This window comes from Gobius niger (assembly GCF_951799975.1).
Source record: "Gobius niger genome assembly, chromosome: 7".
Classification (NCBI taxonomy): Eukaryota; Metazoa; Chordata; class Actinopteri; order Gobiiformes; family Gobiidae; genus Gobius; species Gobius niger.
In genome coordinates, this window is record NC_136858.1 from 28,245,223 (window position 1) to 28,271,872 (window position 26,650).

General features: G+C 41.4%; 1 protein-coding gene across 3 annotated transcripts in view; it reads left to right on the plus strand.

The window, feature by feature from the left end:
- Positions 1–682: 682 nt before the first annotated feature.
- The window catches only part of disc1 (DISC1 scaffold protein), a 101,458-nt gene continuing 75,490 nt past the window's right edge, over positions 683–26,650 (plus strand). For all 3 annotated transcript variants that reach the window (XM_079559736.1, XM_079559737.1, XM_079559738.1), the window contains exons 1-6: positions 683–1,259; positions 8,516–9,339; positions 17,437–17,506; positions 20,374–20,533; positions 21,773–21,869; positions 22,208–22,440. In XM_079559736.1, coding sequence (XP_079415862.1) covers positions 1,184–1,259; positions 8,516–9,339; positions 17,437–17,506; positions 20,374–20,533; positions 21,773–21,869; positions 22,208–22,440 — 1,460 coding nt within the window. In that variant the 5' untranslated portion in view covers positions 683–1,183. The remainder of the gene's footprint in view (positions 1,260–8,515; positions 9,340–17,436; positions 17,507–20,373; positions 20,534–21,772; positions 21,870–22,207; positions 22,441–26,650) is intronic.

Here is a 26,650-nt window from a genome sequence, read left to right on the forward strand (position 1 = left end):
AGATGACAACAAGCTTTATAAAGAGTATAGGTTGACGTCATAAACATGTAAAGTCTGACATCTAGTGGCGGAAACGGGAATCTTTGCCACATTTCTCGCCCAGCCCTAATTTTCCTCTTTGCCATTCAATTAGTCGCCATTATGGTGATGAGAAAATGTCAGAGATGTCAATGTTTAAAGCAATAGTGTCCCAAGTAATATTGTGAATACAACAATGCTCTACAGTAAATAAAAAACAAAAACATTTCTTTATCTTGGTTGTATCTAATTTTATTTTACCTCCAGAAGCAATTAATTTGATAGGGCGGAGGGTTAATTACGCAAGGGTATAACTTGAAGTGCTTGCTATAAGTCTAATCAAACAAACCAACAAAACAAAAACTATACAGGCCAAAGACTTTCTGCCTTGTCCAAGTGTGTGAATTTGTTTTTAGGCACCATGCGTTTCTAATATGTTCTAGTGGGATGTGATTCCTACAATGGAAACAGTAGACCAGCTGTCAACCTCCAGAGGGCTCTAGCTTTCACAGCAACTCCCCAAAACTGGGAGGGGAAAACATGTTTCATCATCAGGCGAGATTCAAAAAGTTGCTGTGGCGATTTGGATCCGAATTAGGCAAAAAAAAAGAGACGAGCTTGTTTTTGGACATCGTAGCAAACGCTGTTGGCTCTTGCCTTTTTTAGCCAAGTGTAAATGATCTTAAATGCTGTCGGTGTGTGAGGCGGTCTGGAGGAGCGTGGACTCAAATTCCTGAACACGTAGGAGCTTCTCGCGTTGGTCCAGCAGCAGCAGCACGACGCACACAGGACGCAGAGGCGCATCGAATAGCGGATTACACGCGGACGCACTGATCAGGAGATTTATAACGCCTCATTTTTCACTTGTGGATGCCTGCTCGGTTAATCCTGCAATTCCCCCTTTGTCTTCATAGGAAACGAACGAGCGTAACTTTATTTTAGTTGTAGTTTAGCACCAAAGGCTGGGGACCGCGCACAACTGGAGAGCTTCTCGCATCAGGAAATGTTTATGTGGACAAAGCCGGTTAAACTCACAACAGGCTAGATCTGGGTCATTCTAAAGGGACAATACCACAAGTGCCATCGCTGTAGAGAGAAAAAATCATGGTCTTTACGAGAAGTCTTCCAACAAGTGACGTCTTGGACTAAAGCCGGTCGTGGGAAGATGTTCGCAGGACTTCTTGGCTTGGAGCGCCAAAGCCACAGCAGCCCCCTCCTGCACCGCAGCCAAGTCCAAGAAGGTAACACAACGGACTACTGTAAGCGTTAATAATCAGCTGCTGAGTTTTAGGAAATAGACAGGGAACTCGAGCTTTTGGCGCATGCTTTCTGGATAGTGTTGCTCTTATATGGATTGGCGCTGTCGCTGAGGATCTATTGTCAAACGCAAGGAAAAAGTTAACCCATGAAAGAACAAGTCTGTTTATCCCACATCTGCGCACCATCCACGCTGTCAGTCTCAGCCTTAAAGATACAGCAGGCAAAGCTTAAATATGAAAGTGAACGCTTGACACTTTCTTCCTGTCTGTTGTTGACATAGATTTTTAAAGCTGTACTATGCAACTTTTTATGTGGAAAGAAAATAATAACTTAATATTTGTGCATGTTTGACCTTCTAGTGACTCAGTGGCTCTATAGGTGCAGCATGGCACCTTTGCTTCCCTCACGGTGGCCTCTATGATGCTCCAGAATCAATTGTTTTGGGGTTTCAGGCAAGTTTCTGGGCCGAACTCCTAAAACAATTGATCCCGGAGCGTCATAAAGTCCACTGTGAGGGAAAGCAAAGGTGCCAAGCTGCACCCACTGAGTCGCTTAAAGCTTAAAAGATTTTTTTTTTCACTTATAAAGTTACATAGTGCACCTTTAAATGTTGTTTCGTCATTTAAAGTCTTGATTCTGGATTATATCACTTATCCACATTCAGTATTTGCCACACTTGTCAATAATAGGCTGCATAAAACCCAATACAATCACAAAGTCTATCACAGCTCACTAAGATGCATTTGACTGTCTTCATTACAAAGGTATTAAGCAACATGGTTCAATAGAGATGGCAGGAAAACAGTCAGTCAATGTTTCCAGAGCAAGGACATACTGTAATAAGCAGTCCTGAGAATATGCATTGCCATAGGATACAGCAAGCATCATCTCAAACCAAACATCAATGCCTTATTATTGTATAAAGGTGAACCTACAGTCCCTCATAAAGATCTCACTGTTGCTACTTTAACAGCTACACTTGAACCATTTAAACACAATAATGCAGCCTATATCGGCCCTGATAACCCACAGTAACCTCTTTTCACGTGGGATCAGCTGTTTGATACGTTTATTCTGCATGAGTGGTGTGGAAAACGATGTAAATGAACAGTCTCTATGGACTTCATGAGTGCATCCATTTCAGATGATGACCCCCATGTGATGAGACAGGAAGCTGCTGTTTCAGTCCATGTTGCTCCAGTTGGCAGCTGATGTCACAGTCTTTAATGGGGGTTTCCTGCCATCTCTATTGAACCGTATTGATCTTTCACAGTGCATGGAGAGACCACAAAACCCTTGTTCTTTTATTTATACAGTATGCCATGTTCTTATAGGTCACAGCTAAAGATTATCTTAGAAATGTTTTAGCATCTGCATCATAAAATTAGACGACTCTGGTCATGAAGGGAGCTACTGAATAAAGTCATCTTTTCAGATACAGGAAAATGTTCCCCTCAATATAATAATGTTTACCGTCCATGTTGATCTATTAGTCATTGTGTCATTTTGTAAGGAACTTTCTCTTCCTCTTTTCTCCCACTGTGTCTCATAAGCAGCGAGTTGCTGCACATCTGTTGACTGCTGCTGACTTGCGTATGGCCTCACTGCATGTGTTTGCGTCTGACGCTGCAGAAAAAGCTTGTTCCTCAAATGTTTCTGTCGTTTTTATGAGATCCTTCACATTCCTCGCCTCTCAGGTCTAAGCACTCCAATCACATCCCACCAATGGGATCCAGTGTTTAACCTACGGGCTCTGTCCTGGGCCTCTTTAATCTCCAAAGGTAAATAATCCGGCCTCTTTGTAGCAAGGCGTTACATTTTCCCAGACTGGTGAAGCTCTTCATTGCTATGCATGCGCTTTCGTTGCGCAGTTTGAATAGGATGCGAGGGCCCATTACTTTGTGACAAGGCTTGATTGAAAACGAGAATCCAAAATGAACCTTGCTTCACGTTGCCCCTAAACCTTGGAACAGCATTTCTCTACATGCACGCTCGGCTCAGTCTGTAGAAGAGTTCAAAACCAAATTAAAAACCCACCTCTTTGCTTTGGCCTTCAGTTCAATGTAGACCAGACACAGTTTGTGCCTTTTACATTACCTGTGTTTAAGTTTTATTGTGTATATTGTACATACTGTACCTGTACTGCACTTTAGTTAACTGAGGCTGTTTTTAAATGTGCTTTATAAATAACGTTGACATTGACCTTCATGAAAATCTGCATGTGAGCGAAACTGTCGACCAACATCAGTATATTGGAAATTTCATAAGAATATATGATGCATACATTTGGTTTTTGATTGTCTCATACATACTCTAGACGTTTACAGCGATGATTTAGGCAAGGCAAGGCAAGGCAAGTTTATTTGTAGAGCACAATTCATACACAAGGCAATTCAAAGTGCTTCACAGTTGCATAAATACAAGAAAACAAATACAATCAATAAAAACATCAACATAGAATTAATCAATTACAGTAAGAGGCAATATTTAAGTCTTCTCCAATTCTCATTAGCATCAGCAGCGTACTACTTCTACTACTTACTCTGGGGTCTTTCCACATCATACACATACATCTTTAACTTCTTTTTATTATATTATAAGTCAAAATCATATCCAACAAAATAAATAAATCAGATGCTATAAAACAAACAAGCTTGCTATTATCAGTTAAAAATGTTCACACTGAATACTGATTTTAAAACTCTAACTGCAATCACAATTGAATTAAAATAATAATTAAACAATCATGGAGCTCTGCTTTGCATTTCCCATTACACGAGAGAGATCCTGCACACTGTATCTATTGACCAAATCTTCTGGAATGCATTGAACATTCCTCTGTTATCTTTCACCGTGATTTATGATAAAGATTGTGGTCAAAAAGGCACATGTTCTGCAATTAGGAACAAAAGGAGCGTAGTTGTTGCTCCATTTGATATACACCATGATTTCTTAGCTTCTTCCTGCCAATCTATTTCAGCTCCGAATCTTCCAGGAAGAGGCACATTACACTCTGACCATGATGTCGATGCCCCAAACGTCAACACAAGCACATACAATGGGGCTTGAGGCATTTCCTTCCCCTTTTCACTGAACAGAGAGGCTCCCAGTTCGATTGAAGCATGGCGCGGATACAGTGTCAGGCTTTCTCTTTCACCTCGTTCACTCTTAGAAGTGCTATATTATGACATTACCGCAGCAGATGGCGAATGTCTGCATTGGCGACCCATACATGGTGTTGGGTTTCTTGAGGTTGCTCAGGGAAAGCACTAAAGTGTAACATGAGAGCGAGGCGGTGATCCCGGTAGACCGTATGGGCTTTCACTCAAGGCCATTGACTTGGACTCGGGATGGAGACAATCGGACAATTACTACTGTCGGCATGGATGTGTGAATAAATCCAATTGCAAAGTGTGTCAAGTGTAGACAGGAGCAAGAATCGTAAGGACTGAAATGGGTCATGAAGCCCAAAACAAACTAACTGCTTTGGTGCTGTAGTATTAATCTTGAGTATTGCTTTGTTCTCTCATCAATGGGATTCAGTCACATGATTGTTTTCCGGGGGGACCTTTACCCCTTAAAAATGTACCTAAATTGTTTTGAATTGTAAATTGCTATGGCCACATGAGAGCTGTGGATAGGATGCATTGATAAATTGTTAAATTGTGATATTCATGGGATCATGTAGATAATGAATTGAAGACGTGGACAGGAGTTGGAAGATGGCAGTTTTTTAGAGCATTTGCTGCTGCTATGGTTTGCTCCGGTTTGGCATTTCGCATTCTTAGCTCCCCTCTTTTGACTTGCATGCCCCTATTGTAGCTCTTAAGCGGTTGTAGAAAGCAAAGAAAGCAGCCAATTAAATGCCTTTTTGACTAACTTACGAGAACATCTCGTTTTGAACGTCTTTCATTTCTCCCAAAATAGACAATACTTGCTGCCTAATGTTTTCAATTTAATTCAACCATACACCACAAAATGTTGCAATGAGCTACACCCCAAGAGACACTAGACTTAAAAAAAACACAAAAACATAAGTCAGGCTGCGGTATCACTGGACTATTATAGAATCCAGAGACTGTCCACTTTTTATAGATGTCTGTCTCTCCGTCCGGTCACGTGGTTCAGTCCTAACATCGTAGAGGTCAGAGGGCGGAGCTACAGACTGCGGCTGCAGTTTTGTTTGTTTGGCATCTTCATTCCCAACATATGTGGATAATCACTGCCATGGCAAAACAATTCATAAATCAAACATTATCTCAACTATGAAAAACATATTTCTAGAGGGTTGGGTTGTCACGATAATTACTATATCAACAGGTAAACAATACATTTTTGGCCTCAATATTTATCGGCTGTTCATTGATTAGCATTTCTCCCTATTCTTTTTTTGCAAACGTATAATTTTTAACTGAAGTAAATTGTGCTAGATTATATTTCATGTTTTTGCAGTTTAGGGTGGGATTAAGCACTTTTAGAACACAGGTTTACTGTCATTTTCATGCTTTAAAGTTGAAAGTCTCTGGTATCTTTAGAGTCAGTAAAATTGTTTATCGTGATATTTTCCTACCTCAATCTCGAATTTCAAAATCATGACAGGCCTAATTCATGTGGAAAAGTTACTATGCACTTTAAGAACAAGGGATTACTAAGATTTCCATTCTTTTTTAGCTCGTTTCAGTGGCATCAAGTGGTCCACAATAATATCGTTTATCGCAATATTTCCCTGCCTCAATATATTGAGGTTCAAATTTTGTTGTTGTGACAGTCCTACTAGTGGGTCATTTACTTTATTTTAGCATGTTTTTTTTTTTTTTTTATCTCAATAGAGTTTAGGAATGTGTCGTCATATCGCTAAGCATTATGAGATTAGCAGCAATTGTAAACTAATGGAGATTATAAGACTTTAAATACTGGCGTTATTGTTTACATTAAAACACATGGACACCACAGTGTGTTAGATGTATTTACCAGCAGTAACTAGGCAACAAACAGGGTTGTTCCAAGGTTATTTTCTCCACTTTTTATTTTGTTTTTAGCTAATGTTAGCTCCATGGTAACTGTGGAATTTCCCGAACTCTATTAACTATCTTATGTATTGCTATATTTTGTGCAGGCTCTTATAGAGCCTGCTATTATAGAAATGCAACATTTGTATATCCTTTTTCTTTGATTTTTGCCATATTAGAATATTATAGATTCAAAAGATTATATTGTCAATCCATAATGTACGTTTCTCTCAAACCCTTGGTGTGGGGTGGGGCTGAGGCGTGAAGCATAGAGAGGGCAGGGAAGGGAGGGAGTTCAGCTTGGTGGATATAAGTGTTCTTCAGTCGACTGGACCTGGCCCCGTGGATTTCGCAGTCTCCTCCCTGAAGGCACTACCTTGAATAGACTGTGTGATGAGTGTGTAGGGTCCCTGGTTTAATCAAAATAAAGATCATAATGTTTTTTTTTTCTTTCATTTTTGCATCAATGAACGAGCAAATCATTAATTTCTTCACCTCAGAGAATAACAATTGGAGATGCTATATGAGTCCAGTGTTGTACAATTTTAACGGTATATATGGCATTAGAATCACTGTTGAATTTCTACCAAGTACTTTAAAGTTGCACGTCAACACTATAAATACCCTCACTGTCGTACTACAAAAGCCTCAGTGACAGTGGTGCCTTTGAGTTTGAGTGTGTGTGTGTGTGTGTGTGTGTGTGCGTGCGTGCGTGTGTGTGTGTAGTGAGCGAGTGGCGCAGCTGTGCACAAAGACCCCGTTTATTCCTAACATTTGAGTCTTCTCCTCTTCTGCCCGCAGTCCTCCTCTGGGTCCCACACATTATCTGTATAATCGGCCTGAGGCGGCAGCAGGTGGGACGGTCCAGGCACAGACGAGTCTTTGTGATTGGTCCATTTTGTCGATCTCATTTTTCTGACAGCACTGATGGTCCGAGTTAATTATTAGACAAGAGCACAGTTTACAGCGATGTGGCCAATGTGAAAGTAGTGGGTCTTGGCACCGAGCTAAAAGTCCCAATTCAAGATATTAAAATGAAAGACAATATAATGTTCCTAATTGAAAAAGGGATAGATTTCTGAATTAAGGACACAAAACAACATAAACAATGCAAATACATATCACTAAACCAGATTTGAACTGTTTTTCCCCTGATATTGTCCACATTATTTGTTCTTTTTCACTGTGGGGGTTCTAGATTCTTTGCACGGTACCTTTGGGAGCCCCTGACCTTTAACCTCTTAACACTCGCCTGCACATTTTCTCCAGTTTGGCATTACCCAAATCTAAAAGCATCGAACAGTGACGAAAACAAGGATGAAAACACAAGAAAAAGTGACAAAAAATCAGCAAAAGAACGGCAAAAAATTGACACAAACGTACCGGATGAGCTACATTAACACAATAGCGAAAAAAGAGATGAAAACATGACTAAGAAGTGATGAAAAGGCAACAAAAGAAGAGTGTCAAAATAGTGACAAAAAAGCAACTAAGATTCGACAAAAAAGAGTCAAAAACAGGACAAACACACAACAAAAGAGTGGCAAACGAGAGAAAATGAAAAAACGGACAAAAAAATACACAAACACTTCTAAAATGTGACAACAAAGAAGTGACAATGCGACAAAAAAGTTATGAAAAGTAAAAAAAAGCTTTCAAAATGAGGCGTTACACTGGCCTTAGCTGTGAGCTCGCGGGTCAAGAAGCTTTTAAGATTCAGGTAAAGCTGAACTGGGGAAAATGCGCTTGGTTAAGGCGGGGGTCAAAAGGTTAATCAATGTGCATTTTTGTATATTGTGATAGAGTATGTTGCAGGTTGCATCAGGAAGAGCATCTGAAATAAGTGTTTACAATTCTACGTCTTAGTTTCTGAAGTTCAGACTCTGTTGCTTTTCAAACCAATTCACACCAATCTCTTGTTGTGTTTTGGGGGCGGGTCCTGGACGCCGCATGACAGCGAGGCTCTGGTATTTCCAACAGCTGGAGCAAACCCATGGGGAAAAAAAAATCTCAAACCGCTGCCCCGCTTGTTTTCCATTCATTTCGCTTCGTGTTAGCTTTAGCCCCAACCAAAATCAATGAGGTGTTGATAAGAACCGCTTCATGACATTTCCCTCATTCTTGTGTAATTAGCTTATCCAGTGTCCAGTTGCTTCCAGTCAATTGGATAAGCTGGGCCGTCCATAATCTCCTCTCCTGACTTGGAGCATAATCTGTTCTGTCCACAGGTGGCAGTGGCAGGGCATCTGGGTCAGTTGGCAGCGCCGGTCGGAAGAGGCTTCTCCACAAGCGACCTGGTTTCGCGAGGGGAGACAGGCGACAGGACGGCAGCCGTGACGATGGAGATGAGAAGGAGGGGGGAGACGTGGAGGAGGAGGAGGAGGAGGAAGGGTGTGGCGCTTTGAGGAACGGGAAATCCGGACGTCATGCCTGCACTTCTAATGACGCAACAGCGCATGCCACGAACTCTGTGAATCGAGCGAATAAACCGGCAAATCGCTCATTGCACACGGACATCATAGGTTCAACCACTTCTGCACATTCCCCTGTGAACTGTAACGGCACATGCAATAAAAACAAGCACTTAATGTCAAAATCTGAAGTCAGGACAATCCCAAAATCACCCACCTTCGAGACCTCGTTCAACTCAAGTTTTAGTTTCATCCAGCAGTCTCTCAATTGTAGCCAAGATTTGCACACGCTGGCAGAACCGAATCTCACCACTTTGTCTTTGGACCAGTCAAGTCGCTCACACAATGTCCATTCCTCGCACGGAGCGGAGAAAGAGGAGCTTTGGAGGGACGGCCTGTGGAGCGCCGGGACAGGAGGGGTGTCCGGGTCAGACTTACCCGATATCGACGCTCGTTCTGTGGACACGGAGGTCACGTCGTCCCTGTCTGTGGATTCGGACACGGCCTCGGCCTCCTCCGTCACCTCCGGGTATGAGAGCGCCACCCCGGCCTCCACGGAGCAGCAGGGCCGGGACAGTCTGGTGAAGAAGTACGACCAAGTGCTGCAAGAGTGTCTACAGAACAACCGCGCGCACACCAAGGTGGGTTTAAAGACACGCGACATGAAACAATATATGCTACAGTGGGCTGCACTCAAAGGCACTGCAGGATAACTGAAGTTTTTCCTCAATTTCCAACCAAAAAAAGTTTGTTTATGCTTTTGTTTGTTAATTTTGGTCAAAATTTTCCAAATGGATTGCTAATGACCCCATTCTTTACAGGCAAGGTTTTCACAGCTGATATATTCCTTTTCTTTTGTTATCCGGTTTGCCTTTCTTGATAACAAAAGTTAGAAGTACAGAACAAGACAGTACAAACAGACACCTATTGGACAAAAAAACATTAAATAAATCATTGCAAAATAATTTAAATCTTAATTAATTTACATTTATACTGTTAGATACGAGAAAGTCATGATATCTGGCTAACAATGTATGTAGGTTCTAAAATTATATGAAGCCAGCATGACTCGCTGCGCCCTTAGCATGTCGTAAAGTAATCCAACACCGTCAATAATAAAATCCATGGAGTCAAGAAGTGCAGTTAAAAACTCTTTAGTGAGAAAAAACATACATTACATGACAGACTGACAGGGGATTACAAAAAAAGGGGTAGCAGTGGTCTAAAAACTGTTTGGCTCCATTCTGTGCCATCCCCACCAATGCGACACTGTGCGGCGTCATGATATAGCGACACCTATAGCCTAACCAAACAAAATATGACAAAAACCAATTACCAAATACCAAAATGAAGAAAAGTAAATAAACCAAAATAACCATAAAGTTACCAAACAAAATAATTATGTCTTAAACTCATTGAAACTATTTACAGAACAAAACATAATTTAGGCTCCTACATTACCGGCCCCTAATTGTTAGCAAGTTTACGTAACAATTACCAACAGATTAATTCATTAAAGGGAGCCTCAAACATAGATGGTTCAAGGAGTCTAATCAGGTTATAGAACTCATGTCTCTTCAGCTTCTTGTAGTAGACACAGCTTTGTCACTGGCCGCAACAGCTCAGAGATTTTGGTCCTGACTTTGACTTGACGGATGAGACCTTTTCTGTCGGGAAAAGTCTCTACCACTCTTCCAAGTAGCCATGAGTTTCTGGGTGAGCTCTCATCCACGATCATCACTATATCTCCCACGTGAAGATTTCTTCCAGTTGTGGACCACCTCTGGCGTTCCTGTAGCTGTGTGAGGTATTCTTTACACCAGCGCTTCCAGAAGATATCTGCCAGGTACTGGACTTGTTTCCATCTTCTCCTGGCATATTGATCCTCCTTATTGAAAACACCAGGGGGCAACGATGGTTTAGTTTTGAGCAAAAGCAAGTGATTAGGCGTTAGGGCCTCCAAATCATGCAAATCTGAAGAAGCTCTTGTAATAGGTCTGCTGTTAATGACCGCTTCTGCTTCACATAACAGCGTATGTAGGCCTTCTTCTTCCAAAACTTGCTCTTTCAATGTCACATTCAGTATCTTTCTTACAGAGCGTATCAATCGTTCCCAGCAGCCACCATGGTGCGAGCCTGCTGGTGGGTTGAAATGCCATGCAACTCCCTTTTGTTGCAGATTTTTTGCAATTTGGCTGCTGTTCCATTGCTGAATAGCTTGTTTCAACTCCGCATCCGCTACTTTCAGATTGGTGCCATTGTCAGAGTACATCTCCTTCACTTGTCCTCGTCTTGCAGCAAACCTCCTTATTGCATTAAGACATGCATCCGTGTCCAACGAAGATGCAACTTCCAGGTGGACAGCTCTCACAGCAAGACATGTGAAGATGACTCCATATCTTTTTACTTGGGCTCTTCCTCTTCGCACCAGGAAAGGACCAAAGTAATCCATCCCAACTCTGGTAAAAGGCGGATCGTCAGGTAGCAGCCTACATTCAGGTAAGTCAGCCATTAATTGTTTCCCAGTAGAGCCATGGAGCCTTCTGCAGGCAATGCATTTTGAGAGCAACTTCCGGATAGCTCCACCGGCCCCAGAAATCCAAAACTTCTCTCTTAATTTAGCCAACATGTGATTTCTGCCTGCATGAGCTGTAACTTCATGAACGTTTCTCAGCACAAGAGAGGCAACATGTGACTGCTTCGGTAGAATAACTGGCTGCTTGAGTTCAGCTGGCATGGCTGATCGACTCAATCTTCCACCTACTCTCATCACTCCGTCTTTAAACACCGGACTTAATTTGTGTAGTGGGCTACTTCTCTTGACTCTGTTGTGTTCCTTTAACGTCATTATGTCCTCTTGAAAGTACTGCATTTGGAAATATTTCACAATTTCTGTTTCAGCTTCATCCAAATCAGCATAAGTCAAATCAACTCCTTTGGATTTTGATTTCACATCCATCATTTTGTGATTTGAAGTCAACATTTCCTTTCTTTTCATCCTCAGCTCCATCAACAGCGTTTTCAGCTTTAGAAACCAAGCAACAGCTCGCTTCAACTTGATCCAGGAAGAAAAATGAAGCATTAACTTGTCTGTCGCATTGCTGAGTTGTACCTGAACCGCGTGTATTTGAGCCACTCTCTTCACCTCCAGGTCTTCACAAACCAAAACTGTGGGATCTGGATTGGTGGGCCACAGATCAGGTGACTGGAGAATAAAGTTCGGTCCAGACAGCCAATTTTCACTCTGCAGGAAGGCCTCTGCCGTGAGCCCTCTGGAGGCACAATCTGCAGGGTTAGAGATGGAATTCACATACCTCCACTGACACGGTTGTGAGTGATGCAGAATGGCTGTAACACGGTTCGCCACAAAGGTTTTGAATCTTGACGTTTCACTGTTCAAGTACTTAATGACTGCTGTACTGTCAGACCAAAATATTGAGTCTTTTAGCTCCAATTCCAGCTCCTTTCTCAACAGCGTGTCCATCTTCACTGCAACTGTAGCAGCTGTGAGCTCCAACCTTGGGATAGTGGGCGTTCACCAGTGTCATTGTGCAGCACCAGGTAGCTTGTCGTGCCATAAGCATCTTCACTCGCATCAGCAAAATGGTGAAGCTGTGCAGAGACTGGTTTACCAAAGTGCTTAGTTTTGATGCATCTGGCAACTCCAAATCCTTCCAGCAACTTGAGGCCAGAAAGCCACTTTTTCCAACTTTTGATGATGTCATCTGGTAGCTCTTCATCCCAGGAATATTTCAGACGACATAACTCCTGAAGAAGTCTCTTCGCTGGTAAAATGACAGGAGCGAGCAAACCCAGTGGATCAAAAATGGAACTAACCAGGGAAAGCAATCCTCTTCTGGTGTGCGGACGGTCTTTGAGATTGAGTTTGAACTTGAACTGATCCATTTCAGCACACCACTGTATTCCCAGAGCTCTCTCCACTGGTAAGCAATCTTTGTCCAAATCCAAATCTTGAAATCCAGTAGCTCGTTCATTTACTGGTATTGTATTGAGCAGTGTTCGGCTGTTACTGGACCACTTTGTCAGCTTGAAGCCTCCTTTTGCCAGCATTTCAGTCAGAGCAGCAGCAAGTAAAACAGCACTGTCTTCATCCTTGACGGACTTAATACAGTCATCTACATAAAAGTTCTTGAAGACTGTTTTTGTTGCTTCTTGGCCGAACTCAGCTCCAAAATCAGTTGCACATTTTTGCATTGCAAAAGTAGCTACACTTGGTGATGACGTAGCCCCAAAAATGTGTACCAACATCTTGTGATCCACCAGCTCTTTACTGTAATCGCCATGAGGCCACCAGAGAAATCTGAGGAGGTCTGTATCACCATCACTGACTCGTACTTGATAAAACATGGCCTCCACATCAGCCATCATGGCAACAATCTCCTGACGAAATCTCAAAAGCACTCCAACTAATGAGCTTGTCAGATCTGGTCCTTGCAGTAGTTCTTGATTCAGAGATGTTCCTTGAAAACTGGCTCCAGAATCAAAGACAACGCGCAGCTTTTGTTTAACAGGATGTCTGACTCCGTGATGAGGTAAGTACCATTTTCGACCAGCAGATGTTGCATTTTCAGCGTTTGTCATCTCCACTGCATAGCCTTTCTCTAAAATGTTATCCATAAATGCCACATATTCCTTGTAGTAGCTGTCATCTTTGGAAAATCTTCTCTTTAGATTCAGTGCACGTTGCTCTGCCACTGATCGATTTTTTGGCATTTGCAGAAATTCATTTTTGATTGGGAGACAAACACTGTAATGTCCATTTTTCAGGTCTGCAGATCGAGACACCATGGAAATAAACTGATGATCATCCTTTGACATCTCAAGCTCCTCAGTTTGTCCAGCATCAGGAAAGTCCTGTTTAAACTGAAGCTGCCACAACTCATCCAACCTGGCAACTGAAATCCTGTTTACAGTCACTTTAGTCCATGCATCATCCTGTTTGGTCTCTCCTCCACCTCGCAGCGGCCCGTTTATTGTCCAGCCTAGTATTGTCCTCACAGCGTATGGTCCGTTATCCACACTTTTTACCACTTGAAGTGGTTCCATAGCTTTGGGTACATTTGCTCCGATGAGCAATCCAATGTTGGCTTGGATAACAGGGATTTTCACTTCTTTCAGGTGGGACCAATTATTCACATCTTCTTGGCGAGGGATGTTCTCCTTGCTTACTGGAATCGACCTTTGTGAGTAAACTTCAGACAACTGGATGAAGTGCTCACTATCCAAACTGCTGATTTCCAGTCCGTTCACAATACAAGTGTTCACAACAGATTCTCTTCCCATTGTCCTGAGCAAAATACTTGTGTTATGTCCATTCATATTCAGTTCATTTATCAGTGACTCTGTGGCAAAAGTAGCTGTGCTTCCTGGATCCAGAAATGCATAGGTATTTACTACTTTAGTCCCTTTTACAGCTTTCACACACACCGGCACAATAGAGAGTGTGCAGTCTTCTTTACCGGCCCCTGTGTGATGATGAGTCTCCATAGTCTGTACCAGAGCACTTGACACCGTTTGCTGCTCATGGTTTTCGTTTGTAGATTGTGATTCTTTTGGTTTAAAATTCATGTGCAGCAAAGTTGGGTGTGGTCCTGAACACTCTTGACAAGTTGCCTTTTCTTTACAACCATTGCCCATATGTCCGTGTTTCAAACAAGCAAAACATAAACCTCTGCGTCTCAAAAAGTCAATTTTTTCTTTGTGCGACTTGGCTTTGAGCTTCCTACAGACAGCAAGACTGTGATGCTCTCCTTTACAGTAAGCACAAGGTTTAGCATTTGCATCCACAGGTATGTATGACACTTTCTGATTTTGTGATGTATCATCTTTGTTTTCCACCAAGGAAGAAACAACTGCTGTGCTGAAGACTTTCTTGGACTTTGGTGGATCTTGGACCCTTGATTTTGATCTTTGGTGGAAGGGTACAAAGTCACTATTTGTTTCTTTTATGCTTCCATAAAGTGGATGTACCATGTATTTGGCTTGTTTTGTAATAAAATCGACAAAATCCTTAAATTTTACTCTCCGTTTTGTTCTTTCTTGTAAATCACATGCACATTTCCTCCAAGTTTCTTTAAGTTTGTAAGGAACTTTGCTTACCAGCAACTTGATGTTTGTAGTGTTGTCCAAATCTTCCAGGTAAGTGATATCTGACATGGCATTGAAACATCCAGTGAGAAACAGTGCAAAAGAGTGTAGTGCAGCGCCATCTTCTGACCTAATTGTTGGCCAGTCCATTATTTCTTTCATATAGGCATCTGCAATTTTAAAATCGTCTCCAAAAAACTCTTTTAGCAAAGTCTTTGCCTTAGTATATCCAGCTGTCGGCTCCATATGAATGCAGCTTTTTATCAGTTCATGTGGTTGACCACTGGTGTATTGCAAAAGAAACTGCAATCGGTCGCATGCATCACTTGTGCGGCCCTCAATGCTGTGTTCAATAGATCTGATGAAGGTCTGAAATTGAAGTGGGTCACCGCTAAACGTTGAAATTTTTATTTCAGGAAGTAGAGTAGCCTTGTGATTTTTCACCAAATAGTCAGTAACACTGGCCTGTTGATTTATGGCTTTGCACAAGCTGTCAAAGGCTGGCCCGTCAGCTAATTCCAGGTTGAGGGCTGTTGAGGCTCTTGGTGGCATGACTGTTGGCAGTGGTGTCTTGTTTCTAGGATTGGGTGCTGATGAAACCTTAGGTGCTGGCCAAACATGCCGAGATGGAAATTGGGATACAGGTGGTAGTTCTCTGTGCATGTTGTTCATTTCTGATCCAGCAGATGGCAGCGGCTGTTTCCTTTCCAATGGTTGCGCCTCTGAATAATCAATGTCCAATACATCTCCATCAGCATCGTTGTTCACACCACCATCACCATCCTCATTATCACCGCCATCACTGCTAAAGTCAGAACGAGCCTGGACGCACTGTGAGCTGTATTTTTGCAACACCTCCATTTTAGCCTCCGACTCAGCCAGTGCGGTTTGAATGTCATGCATTTCTTTCTTTGCTTTAATTTCCGCCTCAAGTCGTTTTTGATGCGTCTCAAACTCCACGGCTCTCAGCTTTTCTTGTGCCATTATTTCAGCTTGTTCTTTTTCGATAGCCAGCTTTTTCTGTAGCGCAGCAGCTTTAACTTGTAATGACGCGCGTTCCAGCTCTGCCTTTATCCTGATCGAAGATGTTGAACTACGGCTTCCATGAGATGAGCCCGAACGCCGACTTTGCGCTCCGCTCCTTGTTGACTTATTGTCCACTTGGTCAGCGCGTAAAGATCTGACCTCGACCACGGGCGCTGGTGCAGGTGCCTTTGCGCCAAGCACACCCACCGCTGCGTGCTCAGTTTGTGCCGTAGGTTTCAAAACATTCTTCATCCAGTTCTCACATTTCCAAAAATAGTCATTTATGTGCTTGTTTTTAGGTTCAAACCACGTATTTTGATCCTCCACATAATCCTCTTCGGACATATAGTTCTTAAGCCCCGCATTTATTTCACAGAACTCTTGATGCAAACTGTGATAATCCACACGTACTTTGTTTTTGACAACATCTGCATTTTCATCCGTTTTCATTAATTCATCAAGGTGATTAATCATTCTTGATATTTGAGACAACTTTTGTTTGCGTGCTTTTAGGTACCTTGTTTTGTAGTCCTCCATAGCCCGCTCGGTCAACTTTATTGTCCGTTTTTCTCCAATTTGCTCCAGATCTTCCGACATTTTGATCGTTCTTTTTCCACAATAATAATCCACGAATTAGGAAGGAACGAATAATCCACAGAAATGTCCAGAATGTCCACGAAAACGGCTTTTATCCAAGTTATTCACTCGTGCGTAATAGCCGCGCCACGGCGTGGTCCAGGTTAGCAGCAGCAAACAAAGAGAGGCTAGTGCTTCGGCGTTTTCGTCCTCAATCACCGTGTTGGCACAAAAGTTCATGATCCACTTGTACTCATCTGATTGTCGGGTATTTCCACTGTCCAGTAGTCCACTTGGAGCGAGTTTTTAGACTAAATGTAGGTTCTAAAATTATATGAAGCCAGCATGACTCGCTGCGCCCTTAGCATGTCGTAAAGTAATCCAACACCGTCAATAATAAAATCCATGGAGTCAAGAAGTGCAGTTAAAAACTCTTTAGTGAGAAAAAACATACATTACATGACAGACTGACAGGGGATTACAAAAAAAGGGGTAGCAGTGGTCTAAAAACTGTTTGGCTCCATTCTGTGCCATCCCCACCAATGCGACACTGTGCGGCGTCATGATATAGCGACACCTATAGCCTAACCAAACAAAATATGACAAAAACCAATTACCAAATACCAAAATGAAGAAAAGTAAATAAACCAAAATAACCATAAAGTTACCAAACAAAATAATTATGTCTTAAACTCATTGAAACTATTTACAGAACAAAACATAATTTAGGCTCCTACAATGTATGTACACCACAATGAATAATAATGCTCCTCATTTTGCAATGTCGACCACATCCTTTTCCTATGAAGACATTTGCAATATGTGTCAATAATATACTGTATCATTATACCATAAAAGCCTTTGTATTGAAATAAGGGACTTATTTCACACTTTTGACACTTTTTTGACATAATGCTGACTTGTTCTCGCCTCGGCCCCTGCAGCTTTAGTCTGAGTGCTGTCTGTGGTCAGTGTTTAAACAGTGCTGCTCTCTGGACTCTCGTCACTTCTCGGTGTCTCTGTCACAGATCGAGTCCATGATGTTGAAGCTCCAGAGGCTGCAGCAGAAAGCCATTCTGGAGGACGACTATGACGCAGGTGAAGTACACAGCCTTCATGTTGAACTATTCTAAGTGAGAAGCATGACATTGGCTTGTTATTCTGTTGAGTGGCTATAATCTTAAATCTCTACATAAATGTATCTAAAATTACTATTTAATAGTAATTACATCTAATTACAGACTCCATTACCTAACACCTGGTTTAGAAATTGTGGGTAGTATTTGTTGTAAAATATCACTGTGGAACTCTGTTGGCCTTATTTTCACTGCAGTGTGAATGAGGTAGGGCTTCTCAATTGCTCTCAATTGAACTCATGTTCCCATGGGTTAATCCTCCAGTCAAGTGATTCTGACCATTAGCCTGGCTCGACATCTGGAGATGGGTCCCTGGGCGCTGCACTGCCTCGCCCACAGCTCCTTATAGGTTGCCCCACTGGCATCAAAGGATGGGTCAAATGCAGAGGACAGATTTGTGTACAGGAACAGTCAAGTTCACTGTAACCTTAACCTTATATAAGTCATTTATATAATTTTGTCTGGGAAAAAAAAAAATCTGTGTCCATAAGGATTAATTATGTATAAAATCTGCAATCCCAGACTAGATTAGACCTAGTCTGCAAACATGTTCAGCATATGAATTGCATATGAATCTTCAGTTTCGCAGGTCATATTGCAGTCTTGCACTGTGAACGTGCCCTGTAAACTCAATCTTTTCTTTTTAAACATAATTGCATATGCTAATCTCCGAAATAAGAATAAAGCAGTAGACACGCTTTCTCAAATGCACCTGTTTGTAGAGATGTTTATGGAAACACCTGCACCATCCTAATGTGGACATGAAATTTTAAGTGAAACATCCTTTTTTAATGATCATAACATATTAACAGCTGAATAATAATTTATTGCTAGTGCTTCAAAGGGACTTCTCTTTACACTGCATTATTCAGCTGGTGGCCACAGTGACCCTGGGACAAACTGTCCACACCATTCTGCTCCTCCCACATCAGCTCCACGCTCACATACTGACATACTGACTTATTGACATACAACAGTGAAGTGCCTCGCCCTAAAACACAGTGACACTTTGCAATACCAGATGCTGTGATCTCACCAACCTCCAGGTCACTTTTAGGTCACTGGTCCTGTCTCCAGCCCCCAGACAAACAACTGCTCACATTCAGTGGCTCCGGTCAGTGTAGGTTCACTAGTTTACCTCAAAAGTATCTTTCAATATAGTTCATGGAAATACAGTGAGACCTATGAGATATTTGAAGTTTCCCAATTAACTTGATTTGATTTTCTTTCTAACTGCATTAGTCACCGATCAATGAGACATTTCATAAAACACATGAGGAAAACAGACCACAATTTATTAGAAAATGGGATTTTTTTCTGGCAAACACCCAACAGATTGCTATCTGTCAATGTTATACAAACGGTCAGTAAGATAAGTTATTCATTTTTGTTGTTGTTGTTAACAAGTTGTCCAAGGATAATTTCTTAATGTTGACTCAGGAAATGGAGGGAAATGTCCTGACCCATTTCTCAAACCTTGTGACTAAACTACAAAACTACATCTGCTGCTTCTGTCCAGTCCGGTCATTATTATCTGGGTCAAAATAACATGTAGAGTAAACACTTGATAGTAAACTTGCATTTCTCACCTTTTCACCTTTTGTATTTGGAAAGTTAAAATGCAAAACATCTTCTTTAATGCCCTAAAGAAGACGTTTTGCATATTAACATGAAGAGAGAAGAGGCCATGCAACATCTTGATTTGTATCTGAGAGTTTCAGGCATGATTAAGTTATCGGAAAACCACATAATTAAATTGTAATTTCTTGGTATTTTGGTAAATGTAGAGATCCCACCATTGCAGATGAGATCTGAGCAGAAGTGAGCAGAGTAGCCAAAATATTTACTCAAGCAAGAGTAACATGCTTTCAAATAATTATACTCATGTAAAAAGTACTTGGAGAAAATGTTTCTTGAGTACTGTGAGTTTGAGCCAAAAGTCTGATTTATTTTCAATGGTGCCATAAATTGTGTGAACTGAAATTCCCAGAAAATGGCACGAGACGAACTACATCTATTTATATTGAAATGCACTTGGTTAAGATGGGGGTTAAGAGGCTAAATATTTACTCACAATAAGAGTACAAACACAATATTATTATTTTACTCAAGCAGAAGTAAGACGTACTATAAAAAAATATTAAAATATAGTATAAAAATATAGTATAGTATAGTATATTAAAATCAAGTACATGTACTTGAAGTAACTGTGTACTACCCGCCGCTGGATCCAGTGATTATTTTGATAATTATTATTATTATTATTTTGAACATATTTTATTTTAGTTTTAGTCTTAGTCTTTTGACTAAAATGTAATTCAATTTTAGTCTAGTTTTAGCCGACTAAAATTGCATGTCAATTTAGTCGACTAAATTTAAGACTAATTTAGTCGACTTTGCATTTATAATATTCATTATAATCATATTTAATCCAGGTCCTTGACTTCATGGGGCTGCTTCCACATGAATAAGGCTCAGACCTGTTCATTTGGCAGTGAATTTACATGATCTGAGGCTCTTTCAGACGGTCAATAGAAGTTTGGATGATTTTAGTCTCTCCTTTTCATTTTTATTTAGTCTTATTTTAGTCGACTCAAATATCTGGACATTTTAGTCATAGTTTTAGTCTCATGAGAAACTTTTAATTTAGTTTTAGTCTATTTTTAGTCGTCAAAAATATCACTTTGACTAAAATTAAGTCTAAATATTTTAGTCGACGAAGTTAACACTGGCTGGATCTACGAATGTAATGAAGTTATTTAAGGATCAAAGCTATTGTATGTTTTGTCCTATCTTTAAAAAGCTAAACTAAAGTTTGTTTTGTTACAGCTGAGAGGTTCGGGAAGAAGCTGGAGGAGCTGTGCCGGGAGAGGGGCGCTCTGAGGCTGGGGTTACCGTCCAGACAGCCCGCTGTGGCTCAGTTCCTCCAGCGGCTCAGTGCGGTGGTCAACAGCGCCCTCCAGAGGACAGACTCTGTAGCACAGCACAGGTCAGTATTTAATTATGAATCACTGAGTCTTGATTAGGGGTGATTAGTTGCTTTACAATACTACATATCCAGATACCACCAAATCAATATTATTACATTTAAATGCCAATAATTTCATGAAAAGATAATCATGAAAAGAAATGAAAAAAACCGTATTCTTTGCTCTTATACAACGTGTGCTTTGGCTACCTCTAATAAACTACATAGAATACATTTGAAAAGAATGTTTATTTCTTCTTGGTCCTTGGTGAGTCATACGAGTGTATTCAGGTCCAATGGGAACATCATGACCTTATTCTGTGATCGACAAACAAAAGCTGCGTTTACTTAGAAGAACGCGACCTACAATCTATTGTAAAATATCGACCATGGAATATTCATTCAGTTACCTGCTCCATGATTGACCGTCTATTGTATTTGTACCAAGCAGATACTTGTACTTTTCACGTTACGGTTGTTGAATCAGTCGTGGTAGGTCTAGACGTGGCTAAAAATAACTTGTTCAACTCAGACAGGAAGAACATCAGGTGGAGTCTGTTCATGGCACGTCCTGGAAAACTGAAAACAATGATTGACCTGGCGGTTGGTCTCTGTCACGCTTTAAGTGCATAATGATTAGTGAAACATGTGAAGTCTGGTGTTTGTTGACCGTAATTCACAATTCTATGCTGCAGTGTATTGAAGTGAATGATGTGACAACCCAAGGTGACAGTTGACAGAAATAAATGGGTGGATGGCACAGATTACTGGGAGATATGGCAATGCGGTGGAGGATATGCAAAGGACCCGATAGCAAGCGTTAAAAACCCAATACACTGGCACCTGCACATTCATATAGACTTGCCTCCACCCTGCCCCACAGTGGTCGAATGAAATGTAGGTCAACTCTGCCTAAATGTAAACAAACACTAATGAAGGAACAATAATGGCTCCCACGACCAACATTTCTCTCTCCCTTTTCGTAATCAATAATGTTCATGTTGTGATTTCTACATATGTACTATTATCTGAATCAGGTCTTGATGATGATTGTCTCCAGTTAATGATCGTCAATGACCAGAACTAAAGCATGTCCAAACCCAAGAATAAACCAGGACCTTTCTGTGTCAGACTTCATCAGACTATGTTTTCACCTCATAGCCATAGTAGTTGGCTCTAAAACCAACATTAGGTAGTGGATGCCTAAGGTTCTTTATTAAGCATTACAAAATGTTTCATGGGTCAATGCCTTGTTCACAGGGAGAGTGCGGAGTCGGACAGTTCAGACCAGGGCGTCTTGTCTCAGGGTCCACTGCAGCGCAGAGATCGACTCATCCAAGAGAAACGACTGGTTGAGGTAAAAATTTTTTTAAAACATTTCATTCATCAGCCCTTTTTATTCATATATACACACACACACAGCATATTTCGTCAGCTGATGGTAATACGATATAGAAAATTCTCATGTTAAGTCCCACTGAGCCAACAATGGGATAGACACTTTTATTAGATTGCCAAAAAAGACTAAGTGCAAATGTCATTGTGAAATGGGAACAAAGCTATCCACATGATGCAAGACCGGAAGAAAAGAGGCACAATGCAGTGCGAAATGAAATGATCTTCTCTTTTGAAATACGGGTAATTACTATGTGACAGCTTAGAATAACCCTCTTTATTGATAATATTGTTCTAAAGTTGGAGATGTGTGAGCTGCAGCAGAGGTTGTCCGAGCTGCAGCAGCAAAGGCGGAGTCTGGAGCAGCAGATCCAGGGTCAGGAGCAGGAGGCGGAGTCTGAGGATCTTGAGACGTCCGTCCTGAAGACCTACAGCGCCCCGCAGATTCGAGAACTCAACCAGACCCTCCAGGACCTGCTCTCATCCCAGGATCGGACTGAAATCACAGTGTCCCCGCCCCCGTCCGTGCTCAGGTCAGTCACAGTGAAGGGAAATGATGAGAGGACACTAAAACAAAAAGTCCCTGGATAAGAGTCATCAATCTAATCATGTCATCTGTTCTGTTATGTAACTGATGACAAATCTTACCAGAATAATTGGATTTGAACGGTCATAGAATCTATCGTTTTTGTCCATAGCGTACTAAACACAGTGAAATCTTACTTGCTAAAAATGTCTTAAATCACAAGTGTAAACCAGGGCAGAACAGTGATGTGGGTGTGCAAACAACGGCACATGATTCATCTGACATTTCAACAGGCCACAGAGAGAAAGAAATCCACCTGTTGCAGTGCCATGTGTGACCTAGTGGAGGTGCTAATGAGCTGCTAATTGCTTTTGTTCAACAGCTCTTATATTATAGATGATCTGACTATGCAGCTGAGACATACATTCACTCACTTGTTGATTGAGTGGACTTAAATGATTTCATAATGTAACAGCGACCCATAACATTTGAATAATTTCCTTAGTCCTGCACATACATTGATTATAATGTACCCACATATTCTATTACGACTTTGAAGGAATAAATATAAATGTAAAACACATTTGAAAACAAATATCTTTAGCTCTATGTACCTCCTTGTAAAACTATGCCTCTAATGAAAATCACCTTCCCCTCACAGCAGCTGCCACTTTATTGCCGTTGTAATTAAGCCGTAATTATCCATTTGGCTTTTTCTGATTTGGAGAGACGTCCCGCTCCCCCCCCGCCCGGCGCCCTCTCCCGCGCCTCCGCTCTCACACCTGCGTCGACCCGCTCCGAATTTCAATGCTTTTTCTCTGATGCAAATGATTACTTCGCATCAGAAGTTAATAGCGTGCGAGGGAGCGCCGCGGAAAGCCCTCTGCCTGCACACACTCGTTAGGAGAGACGTGTAAATTGCACTTATCGCCTTTCCCGTGCCGTGACCCCAGCGTTGCAGGAATAATTTGATACCTGACTCGTCCTCACCTCGGCTCCGAAACGCTTTGATTCTGCCCATACTGATTGAAATTCTGACCTCTGATGCTCTGTTTGTAACGAAGATTGGAGCCGCCATTTCCCCCGCTCATAATTTCCTCCTGAAAATATAGGATGCGAGGAGAGGCAGACGAGGGCTCGAGAGGATTGAAATTAAAGCTGGGGTTATTGATATTTTTTACCTTGTTGTGGAGTTATTTCCTTATTTCCCACAGTAAAAGACAATACTATGAATGCACAAGCTGTTTGTGTAATGCAGGTTTCTGAACGTAGAGACATGTTTACATTTGTTGGCCTGCCAGATTCATTCAAAGAGCCACAGGGGGGGCAGTATGTGAAGTATGTCGATGGAAATATGGAAGTGGACCTTAAAAATATTGCTGACTTTCACAAATAGTTAGGTGTAAAGTTTGATCAGACACTCTCTAGAGATGTATCTTCCTTATGTGTTTTGTTGGTGGTGTTTAAAGCAGAACTATGTAACTTGTTTACCATAATAAATCCGTTCCGTCGTCCCTCTGGGGGTGATACAAGTGTTAATGGGATGATTGGGAGGGTCTTCATCTCCCCCTGGTGCCTCTAGCCAGAAAACCACAATTGCAATTTCGGTGCCACCGGGTAGGAACCACCAATGCACACTAATAGAATCACAAAGAAGAAGCTAACAGGCTAACGGGCAAAGTTAACTGCGGGCTAGCGCCACTTAAACAGTGTCAGGTTCTTCTAGCTTTTTTACCGGGCGGGTTCCCACGCCTGACGTGAGATGGGCTCACTACTGAAGTCAAGTACAGGAATTTACTCTAGAGCCAGGAAGTTGTCTTTCTCCTTTTATTTACTTCATTTGTTGGTTTCATTTGTAAAAAACCTTAGTGGAAACAGAAAAGAAATTCCCAATAAGTAAAAAATACAAACACAGGTAAGTATTCAGTACAAAATCTAACATTTAACCATGCATTTTAAATCATGGAGTTCACAGTGTTTTATATGTAGATTACGGATAAATATTTATGATTTTAGCACATTTTACCCTTTGACTTTTATAAATGTTTTTAAGCCTTTAAAGATTTAAACTTTTACACTTGCAACTATGAATTAACCTTTAACACAGCACATTATAAACACTACGTTATTTATGCTTTTAACAAGTTTACCAAAGTTTAGTTAAATGCAGTGATGAATTACTAAGAACTATACATTAAACCCATGTAAACCCCTTTCCACATACATAAATCACTATTTACAAAGTACCACTGAACACAGCTTTAACACAACAGAAGCACGCGCTGGCGCTTACCGGCAGTCTCTTCAGGTTTTTAAAAGTGAGTCCGGTCCCGCTCAGCGTTTTGTGTTGGTTTAGAGCAGGGGTCCTCAGACTTTTTTCTCTGGGGGCCACATTATTGTTCCTGACTGTGATGGAGGGCCGGACCGGGTTGGCTATAATATAGAATTGTATGACTCAGACCAAAATGCCTCTTTGTGAAGTAGAGATGACTCGCCTGCACAGTCGTCCCCACGACTATATCCACAAGATCAACACTTGAGGCAGGCACATATTTGTTTCAATGTGGTTTGCAAAAATAGTAATCAAGTCTTCACACTTTGTTTTAATTTCCATTTATTTTTATTTTCAAATAAAACATCATTATGTAATGTGACCAAAGTAATAACTTCTTACACTTGTATTGTGCTTTACAAGCCTGTGTCACAAGTTTCTCAAAGTACTGTCGTCATTCTTCTCTCCACACTCTGTGGTGGTTAAGCTTCATTTACCATGTGGCTTTAATGTGTTATTCTGATCTCTTATGTAAGTGCCCTCTGCTGGACACCTGTGGAATTATTTTTTATTTATTCAAATTGCCCCCTAGTGGCTGGAATGAGTAAACTGGTTATTTAGTTAAAACATCCTAACTCCGCACAGGAATGGGCTAGAAACTTACTTTTTTTTTTGACATACTCAGGGATTTGTGCTCCTCAAGTCGGGGGCCGGATTAAATCATCTCGCGGGCCGGATTTGGCCCGCGGGCCGTAGTTTGAGGACCCCTGGTTTAGAGTCTTTTGTTGAGTTTTAGGAGTTTTCCTGTGCTCCTGCCGTGGTGTTGGGCTGCTCCCGGTGCATGACAGTGGAGTGAATGAGGCTCATTATGAACAGTCCAGGTGTGTGAACCTGATTGCAAATTGGTTCCACCTGGCCTCAGACGAGGAGGGCGGCAACCAAACGCAGAGGAGAGGGCAGATCGCAGCAACAAACAGTATTTACAGCCAAGTTTGAGTGAGAAATAATATCTCCATTGTGTAATTGGATGTACAATATCCCTCTCTCCCTTTGTCTTTTCTGTCAACGTAGTATTTACTCTCACGGACAATTAATGAGTAAAAAAACGCAACATGCTACGACACCTGCAGTGGCACTTATGGCCTCTAGGGGCATGAGTTACTTAGTGCTGCTTTAAACTTTGTCGATGAGGTTATAGCCATAAATCTAGGCCTGAATATATTTCCACTCCATCCACTTGTCTGTGGCCATTCCACCTTGTGAAGGTCCGATCTCAGCTCGGAAGTAGGTGACCTGGATGGGAGACTGTGAGGGAATAATCTGATCCCACTGTGAAATGTGAAGTATGACAGCTGCATCAGAGATATGAAAAGTTGTCCCTTGTAAAGCACTTGCACGCTGTACAAATCTATTCCCTTTGATCAGTAAAGTCCCTGCAATATATTTAGTTTCTCGCGCTTAAGGTATTGCATTCGCTGATATTGCGATAACTTTCCTTTTGAGACATGTTGCACCCCTGTACTGTAAATAGGCTAATACAGTTATCAGGCAGATGTAGTGATGTTGACAGCTCCCATTTGGTGAAGTGCCTGTAAACATTAAGGTTATCTCACGCCGTGCACCTGCTATAACAACCTTTCGAGGAATATTATTGAAATTGAGCTAGAGGAATGCGTTAGATACGGCGTAATAAGAATAAAGTTAATTCATTACAGTGTTCAATCACACCGCTGCTGAGGCTATTATTTTTGCACCTCTTGAATAATTTCATGAGCCATCATCTCGACTAAAGACTGAAAAGGTCAGACTTATTTTTCAGATTTGAAACAACGAGAGCGCCTCAAGGTGACTGTAATTATGCACCAGGGATAATAGATTTTGTGTTTCTTTTTATCCATCTGACAATTCATTTATGTGTGAGTGCTGTGACCTTATTGGTTGGTGC